At 44.9% G+C, this 9153-nt stretch overlaps 1 protein-coding gene across 2 annotated transcripts in view; it reads right to left on the bottom strand.

Annotated features, from left to right (window-relative positions):
- Positions 1–200: 200 nt before the first annotated feature.
- Positions 201–9153, bottom strand: part of LOC124007330 (microtubule-associated protein 1B-like) — a 63946-nt gene continuing 54993 nt past the window's right edge. For both annotated transcript variants that reach the window (XM_046317816.1, XM_046317815.1), the window contains exons 5-7: positions 3979–8944; positions 3565–3803; positions 201–3466 (exon numbers count right to left, since the gene is read on the bottom strand). In XM_046317816.1, coding sequence (XP_046173772.1) covers positions 3311–3466; positions 3565–3803; positions 3979–8944 — 5361 coding nt within the window. In that variant the 3' untranslated portion in view covers positions 201–3310. The remainder of the gene's footprint in view (positions 3467–3564; positions 3804–3978; positions 8945–9153) is intronic.

The raw sequence follows: 9153 nt of genomic DNA, 5'->3' as shown, positions 1-9153 counted from the left end.
CCTGGGCCTTCAATCTCTCCTCCCTCATCTCCATCTCTCCTCCCTTCAATCTCTCCTCCCTTCTCTCTGTTCCCCACTATTATTCTACAATGTAGAAATGAGTTAAAAAAACAAAGAAAAACCCTTGAAGGAGTAGGTGTGTCCAAACCTTTGACTGATATTGTACATTCATTCAGGAAAGAAGGACACCAAGACACACATTCATGATTCTCCACAACATGAGTTTATTGCGGTTCTTTTTGTAGGTTTCCTTTTTAATAGTTGTGCCCTTTACATCAAATGTCCTATAGGAGGGGAGAGGAGATACTGCACGCAAATATCAGAAAAGCACTAAGTAATACTTTCACTTGAAACTAACCGCTACATTAGGTGTGTGAGTTTGGAAAACGAGAGGGAAGATGCAGAGATCACGAGACAATTTTATATCACAAGGCTGCAGACAGTATTAACAATCATCCACAAGAGAGAAAGATAGAGAGATTACAGGGATTATAGAAAGCAAGGAATACAATAAAGCAGTAGTGTGAGGAAAGGTCAAGAAAGAGTGGTGTGCGTGGTCGGTCGGTCACTATAGTTTGTAGTTGAACGGCAGAATGGTTATGTTTCTGGTTAAAGGTTCCTGTTGCAGAGCTGTACAGGACAACTGGATAATTGTGTTTCCATGGAGACAGTGACTAAGTCCCTGCCTCTGGTTGGTTGACTGTACTAATTTGTCTACGTTGTGAGTTTTCACCTAACAGTGACCGTTTGTTCTGAGTAAAGGATGGTTGTATGTTCATGGCATCCAAATAGGCACTGTCATTTGTGGTTGACGTGTGCGCTTGGAGTTTTCTATTGTTCTGTTCATGGCTTCGCGCTACATTTCTTATTATTTGTCCTGGCTTTTAAAGTTTTTTTGTCTTTCACACCTGGAACTCACACCCAAAACAGTCACTCTCCCCCGTGTTCTACTCTTCTCAAGGAGCATCTATACAGCGCTTTACCTGACTCAAAGCGATTTTGGCAGAGGTACTGCCATATTCCATCACAAGGCATCTGACCACTTTTTTCTACAGACCTGTGGTTGCCCGATGTTCTATACGTCCTCTTTGAGTAGCTACAGGGCCATGGACTATGATGGAGCAGATTTAAAGACCTTAAAACGGCCAAAATAGTCAGAGGATGGGGCCGCTCGTTTCACTTTTCACTCCATGCCATAATGGCGTAGCAGGCAACACCTCAAAGACAACCAACTATTAATGTACCTCCCACTGGGCAAAAACTGGTTGAATCAACATTGTTTCCACAACATTTCAAAAATGTAATTCAACGTGATGACGTTGAATCAATGTGAAAACCTGATTGGATTTGCAAAAAGTAGTCAACATAAGTGAATTGACTATTTTTTACACCCAACTTTGAATCTAAATCTAATCATGTCAACACTTTTTTTTTGATTTCATGTTGAATTCACAATAGTTTGACGACTAATCCAAATGTAAATCAAAAGACGTTGAACCGACGTCTGTCCCCAGTGGTTTATGTCTTATATTAATCAGCACAGCCTTGCATTGTTCTTTTGGCAGTTAAGGGCAGATTTTCCCCATCCTTAAAAAGACAAAAAATACTTGGTATATTTTACATTACTCATGCACATTTCTTTTGGCCAGTCACCCTGCCACAAAGCTATATATAATTATAGTACAGTGTTAAAAAAAAAAAAAAAAAAAAATTCTAAGCTTAGGAAAGCTTCACAAGCCGGAACATATTGTGGCACATTCAAGCAGTCGCTAGGGCTCCATTTGTGGTTGACACAAAAGGCTGCAGGACGGACTGAGCAGGAGAGTACAGTACATAGAGTTCTATTGAAATCAGTGCAACACAAACGTTAGCAGACCATTTCTGAATCTTTCTGAACGTTACAGATATCATTTTGAAACAGTGTTTTTCAAATTCAATTGGTCAACAAACATATTTGACATTTGGCCAACAAGTTCTACTTATTTGTAATGCACGTTTGACCTTGCATTAAACAATTCTCCCGCGAGAAGGTCATTATTTTTATACTGAATTGTATACGTTTAAAATCAATAAATAACAACTTTTAAAAACACTGAGATAAAATGTTTAAAATCATGGCGCCCATTATTAACTAATGGGCAAACAGAATGGATACAATGGAATAAGACAGTTAACATGATCCACAGGCCCCTCAGTGCAGTTGAACTTGAACTTGGTCTATGTATTTCTTCATACTCCGTCACTGCAGTGTCAAACGAAACTAGCTCTATACAGATAGAGACAGATCTCTGATAGTTGGGGACAAACTCGTTTTATTGTATTTTAAGTTTACGCTGCCTTCTATTTGTCCTCAGTGCATCAATCTTTTACATTCAATTCACTTCCTAAGGCAATAACTTAAATGAGTTCTCCTCGATCCTTTGGTGTACGCAGCTGGGTTAAATCAATCTTATATATTAGTTCTTTTTATGGACAGAGATGTAATCAGTGGATTGAGACTGCTTGATGACCTATTAAACTATCACACCCAATATCTAAGTTGTCAGCATGTACCAGAAGAATTTTGACTTTTAAATTGGTAGTCCCAACCTTGAGGATAAATTAATTTCATCATATCTATTTTTTATTATTGTCAGATCTATTTTCCCCCAGTATGAACAAGTGTATTCTCATGGATTCTTCTATCTATATGTTACTTGATACATATATAATTGGTGCTCATGGGAAAGAGAGTTTTTTGAATAAATAAATCTACGTCAAGTGCACCAATATATATGATGGGACCTTCTCTTCATGTTCTCCACACTGGTTTAGGTCTTATATTTCATGCATACCGGATATTATTATAACATCATTCCTTATTGAAAGTGTTCCACAAAGCTGATGTTAACTTGTGTGAGATAGTTTGTTTGAGTATTGTGGACAATTACATTTGCGATTGTCATTTCAAACTCAAACATAATTGTAATGTCAGCTATGCATTGTTCATTAATGTTGTCAAAGAGCCTTTGTTTAAATGACGTGTTTACATGGTTTATACTCTATGTCTATGTCATCCCTCACCCCAACTCAAAGATACCACTAACAACATGATCCACTTGATCACTAGATCTCTCGGTTACCAGATCCTTTGATCAGGAGAGTCCAGAGGGTTGTTCCAATCCAAATTACTACGACCCCTTCCCTCCATCAGTCCCCTCACTCTGAAAGTGCCTCTTGGAATGTCAATGGAGTGCACACTCCAGTGAAGGGAGAAATGAAGGGAAGAAGAGACGCATAATATGGAACGGAACGAGGCTCGGGATCAGGTTCACAGCTCTATCTTGCAGGCGGGGAAGGACTCATCCTGCATGACCACGGTGGAGCTGGAGGCCAGCACCATTATGTTCAGGTCCTGCTGCTTCTCATGAGTCTCCTGGTACCACTCCCTCATCACCTCTGAGTCATGGGTCGGGATCAGGGTCACCTGCCAACAGGGAAAAGAGGTTAGGGCTTGAATACTATTTTTTCAAAAACTCAGAGCTTTGTTTGGTTCCGCTCTAAAAGGCAAATATATACAGGTACCTGCATGTTGTTTCCCCACGTGGCTTTGCCCTCCAGCAGTGAGTCCAGGACTGCTTTGCTGGGCTCCCGGGCCGTCTGGTCATTGCCACTGACTACATAGTAGGAGGACCTGACCCATTTGAAGAACTCTGCATCCACATTCTTGGCGCTGCAGTGGTTTGGGATGTAAACCAGGTCCATGTATGTGGGAGGGCAGTTGGGTACGGGCATTGCCGCTGCCGCCTTTCCACTACCTGAACCTGAGACAGAGATGTTAGAAAACCAACGTACATCATGGAGGAAAGAAATGTGAAACTATACCGAGGCAAACAGCGATTAAACCTTAAACTTGTTTTTTTTTAATCAGAAAAAGAAGCAAAGGATCTAAACACATGAGCAAGTATGAAAAGATGAGTGATGAGTACCAGGTCTTACCTGATGTGGCACTTTTCACACCCCTTGACGCAGAGGTATTGGTGGCATTTTTGGCATCTTTCCCTTCTCCTGCACTCTTTTTGGGAGAGGCTATTACTTTTGAATCTTTTACTTTTGAGAGCCCAGTCTTTCTGGCCGGAGAGGAGGACTTAGTCTTGGTGAGCTTCTTCTTCTTAGCTTTCTCAGCTCCCTCTGCCTTTGAGTCCTTGTCCTTGGTCTGGTTGTTGTCGTCAGGGGGTGGCTTGTCAGCCTCCGGATCCACCATGGTGACATCTGGGTGGGCTGGAGACGGAGCAGAGTCCCTGGGGGCCACGGGAGGAGGATCTGCGTGTCTGTACGTTAGGGTTCTGTCAGTGGGAAGTGTCTCAGAATCATCCTCAGAGTCTATGTTTGCATCTGCGGTAATTGAAGGGCACTCCTCAGTCCCAGGGGGAACATCCGAATCTGTCTGGGACGGGGCAGATTCACTGATGGAGGTTGGTGGAGTCTCTTCACATTGCTTAGCGTGTAGTTTACTGCTGGGGGGTGGAGGACCTCCATCTGACTTAGCCAGGGGCTTCTCTTCCTCCAGAGGGTTCTCCTCATTCATGAAGTACTCCAGGGGACTGGGGTTTATGAAGGAGGGGGACAGCTCTGTCTTAGGGTGTCGGTATTCACAGGAAGTCACCAAGCATAGGTCAACATCTGTTCTGGAACCAGAAGAAGGGCTCTTCTTGGAGGAGTCTGGATCCTTGGAGCCACCTGCAAACTTCTGATAGTCAGAGAGGTTTGAGGAGAGTGGAAGGTAGGATGGGGAGGGAACCTTGGGACTGACAGGGGATTTGGAATCTTCACATTTGAAGGGATTAGTTTCTGCTCCCAGAGACATGTCTGTTTTCTGTGTGAAGCAAGCATAGGAGGATGAAGAGGGGGTGGCAGGGGATTTGTCCATCTGCTGGGCTAAGACAGGTGACATTTCCCTCATCTGACAAGGTGTAGTGGTCGAGGGGGTGGATTGGGATGCATCCGAAGGGGACACAGAGGTGGCGTGACTTGAGTCATTCTCTTTGAAGAGCATAGGCTTGTCCATAGTGGGTGGGCACTGCTCAGCGGGTCTCAAATCATTGTCCTCTGACGGGCTGTAGTCCACCTCTGTCGGCCCATTCTCCATGGCGCGCAAGCTGCCTGCACAGGTGTGCTCTGGAGACTGTTTGTTGAAGTCCAGGGCTAATGAGTGGTCAGGGGACTCCTGACCAAGTGACATGGTTGAATGTTCCGGGGATTTGGGCTCCTGTACTGGTGTCTTTGATTTGGCCGTCTTTGGTGAGATGTCTGGAGAGATTGACATGGGCCTGGGGCTGTCCCCCTTGGGAGAGATCTCTGCCTCCTGGAAGGGGGTTGGAGTCTGAACCACAGAGACAGACAAGGAGTCCTCCACCTCTGTTGATTGAGGGGAGCCGGCTTCAGCGTGGAGAGCAGGGGAAACGTCATCTGTCGTAGGCTCTGGGAATGAGCTGGTGGCCAGTGAGGTGGTGGAAGCCGAGGCGACGTGTGAAAAAGTGTCCTCTGCTACAGCCTCATCAACAGGGCTGCCCGATTTATCAGACGTGGTTCCCTCTGAGATCGACATTTTACTCTCCTCTTTGAAACCTGCGAAGGGGTTTGTGGATGAGACTGAGTTACTGTCTCTAGCTCCATTTTTCTTCTCATCTTGACTCAAGTGTATTGTTAACATTTGATCTAAATCAAAGTGTGTCTTTCCTCTTACTAGTGGTGGGCTCTTCATTGGGGAGAGCACCTTCTCTACAGGTGAGGTGTGGTCTGGAATTGGGTCATCCATGGGGCTGACCCTGATGGAATCCTCTTTGTCACCCGTAACTTCTACGATTACAGGACCATGGTCATTTGCAGGTGGTATAGAGCCATACTTCTCATCCACAGGAGACTGAAAGTAAGGTGTGTGACCAGAGGAATGAGGTGAGGTGGTTCCTTCCAATGTCTTGTCATCGGGGCTGGTGGAAGACCCTGCTGCTGCCTTTGATGATCCTGAAAGTGTTGTGCACAGCTCAATTGGTACAGCGAATCCAGAGGGGTATGAGTCAAAGGTTCCTTTGGGAGCTGAAGGGGAGCGTATGAGAGGAGAAGTAGTGGAGAGTGCAGAGCTGAGTCTTGCCGAATCAAGACCAAATTTGTCTGACTTGAATCCTTCCTCTTTGTCCTCTTCCAGTGACGATGGTGGAGATATTGTGGACGCAGAAGCGTGGTAGTCCCTGCCTTCAGTGGCATTACTCTTTGAATGGTCTGACTCTGGGCCATCCTGTAGCGGAGACAGCCTCTTCCTCTCAAAGTCTCCTAACGTGGTTCCTCCAAACCTGGCCATGTCCTGAGAGGGAGAATCCTCTGTCTCATCGTTAGTGGTTTCATCACTCATAATGTCCCTTGGAGTGGACATTTCATCCATTGGAGTAGGCACACTGGAGATCTCAATAGTTGACTGGGTGTGGCCAGATGTAGCAGTGTATGCCTCGTCTCGGTTCTCATCATCTGAGGCTACTTCGTCGTCGTCGGAGCCAGCTGGAAGGGTCTCATCGTGAATAGATGCAGCCGGAGAGAGAGGCTCAGATGTTATGTGAGGGTGTGTCACAGACAGACCCAGCTTCTGTACTTCACTTTCATTTCTGTTATGATCTCTTACATATTGGTCTGCATCCGCACTCTCATCCTCAGAGTCCTTGTCTTCACTATCCTCAGCATGTATATGCTTGTCCATTTCCCTTCTCATTGGCTCATGGACCTCTTCTGTCTCTCCCTTCTTTTCATAATCTAGCCCAGTTCCCTCATCTTCAAACTTCTCACCGCCGCTGCCACTCAACTTGCCTTTATGCTCCTGTTCCTCTGGGGTCTCCCTGCTTTCTCCTTCATGCTCAGTGGTTGTGATCCCCTCATCCAGAGACTCTTCTGCTTCAGGAGACTCCTTAGAGTGCAGGAGGGCCTCTCTGTGGACCACCACCGGCTCTTCCTCCTGAACGATCTCCTCTTCTTTGAGCTCCTCAAAGTCCTTGGTGAGGTCCTCTGGAGAAGACATTGTGGCTCTTTCTGTCTCAAGGACCTCCGCAGCACAAGTGGCAGCTACCACTCCTGCTGTGACAGCTGCAGCTCCTCCAGCAGCAGATTTAGCATCTGTGGCTTTGGTGTCCTTCTTGGTGACTTTTGGTTTCCCCTTGGAATTAAAAGGGCTTCCAAAGTCTTTCTTTGTAGTGTCATCTTTTTTCAGGGGTTTTGGTTTTGGTGCAAGTTTTTTCCCTTCACCTAATGCAGATGAAGCATTTTTTACATCCTTGGATGGCTTCTTTATGTCTTTCTTTAGATCTTCTTTCTTTTGCTCCTTTTTCTCTTCCTTCCTTACCTTCATTGGGGAATCTCTCCTGAAATTTTTGTCTTTCTTTAAAATGTCTTTCTTTACCTCTTCTTTGTTTACCATCTGTTCCTTTTTGGGTGTTTCTTGCTTCTGTTCCTTTTTGGGTGTTTCCTCCTTTTTAGATGTTAGCTTCTCATCTTCCTTCGCTACTTCTTTCTTTACTTCCTTTTCTACAGACTTCCTGGGTTCTTTCTTGATAATCTTCTCCTTAAGAGCTTTTGGTTTAATTTCAGGCTTCTTCTTTTCTGGAGTTTCATGTGTCGGCTCTGCTTTAGCCTTCACTTCTTTTTCCGGTGCCTTCGCTTTCTCCTTTTTCACCAAAGGTTTCTCTTTTTTCTCAAATTTTTCTCGAGCTGATTCTGAGTCTGTCTTTGCCTTCTCTGGAGCTTCCTCCTTTGACTCTTTCTTGAAACTTTTGCTTGGTGATGGCCTTGAGACTGACTTCAGACTCTCTTTGCTGTCAGTTTTATGTTTCAACTTTGCCTGCTTCAAGGCTGGAGCCAAGTTACAAGATAGCTCTTTCTGAGTGACAACTGGTTGCTTCAAAAAGTCCAAGTGTTTTAGTTTTTCCAAACCTTCAAGAATGTGATACTGAGTGGCATTTCCAGGGAAAAGAACTCGCACTATCTTCTCTGAAGGGTTTGATGGGTGCCACACGATCAATGAAGATATTGAGGTCATGTAAGAGATTGGGAGCTCTGATTCTTTTCCATTGGGCAGAAGAACAGAGGCTTTGTCTTTCTCACTACCTGTCCACTGCTTCATAAAGTGCTGCAGGTCCTTGCTGGTCTTTGATGGGCTAAGCACATACATCTCAAGCTTCCCCACACCCATCTTCTGAAACAGAATGATGGGTTCGATTGTGTTCCCGACTGGCCTCTGCAGAGGCTCAGGTCTCAGATTCAGCTTGCTCAGGTAATGGAGAGTTTGTGCCACCTCTTCAATGTTTCTCCTCACCCTGAAGTTGGGTTCAGCAGGCTTCCCTATATTCTCAGGAATGTTCAAGAACACAACTCCAATGTCTGGGGATATGAGGTTCTTCACCCAGTCGCCGGTAGCTTGGGATCCATGGGACTGCTCTTCCTCCAGCTCAGCCATCTTCCTCTGGAGCATGCTGTTGATGCCAGGCAGGTTGTCATCCCCGATGTGGGTCAGGAGGATGGAGTCTACCCGGTCTAGGTGTCTCACCAGCTTCCAGAAGCAGGACTTACGGTCAGAGCCCCCATTGATAAGCATGTTGAACCCGTTCACCGCAAAGAGGGCTGAGTCGCCGCGGCCGCCAGGGAAGATGTAGCAGCATGGTTTTGAGAGCTTCAGGAAACCACCAGAGGTTGGTGGCTCCAACATGTCAAATGGCGATGGGATTTCTACTGACTCCGACAGGTATTCTGTGAACTCTGAGAGACCTTCCATCTCTGGGAGTATCAAGGGTGAGTTGAGCTTCATGTTGATGAAATCTTGTAGGTTGTGTTTGTCCAGGTTTGAATTTTTCCAGTCGCCTTGCTCAGGGCAGTAGAGGGCTAGGCTTGCTTTGTTTGCTGGGTGAATAGTTATGAGCAATTCACCAATCTGGGGAAGAGAGAGATATTTCCAGACTTGAGATAAAAATCATGACTGTTTGATCAAACAGAATATATTTATTAACACAATTATGACAGATAACAGATGACAAATGTATTGTATCTGATGTATTGATGAGGGTTGCTCATTGATAGGTCAGTAAAATTTGTACAATTATAATTGTATAGTAATTGTTTAGCAAACAATTTGCTCAATTT

This window comes from Oncorhynchus gorbuscha, linkage group LG20 (assembly GCF_021184085.1).
Source record: "Oncorhynchus gorbuscha isolate QuinsamMale2020 ecotype Even-year linkage group LG20, OgorEven_v1.0, whole genome shotgun sequence".
In the NCBI taxonomy this organism is placed as follows: Eukaryota; Metazoa; Chordata; class Actinopteri; order Salmoniformes; family Salmonidae; genus Oncorhynchus; species Oncorhynchus gorbuscha.
Note: the sequence above shows the minus strand (reverse complement) of the source record. Positions and strands in the feature narration are given on the sequence as shown.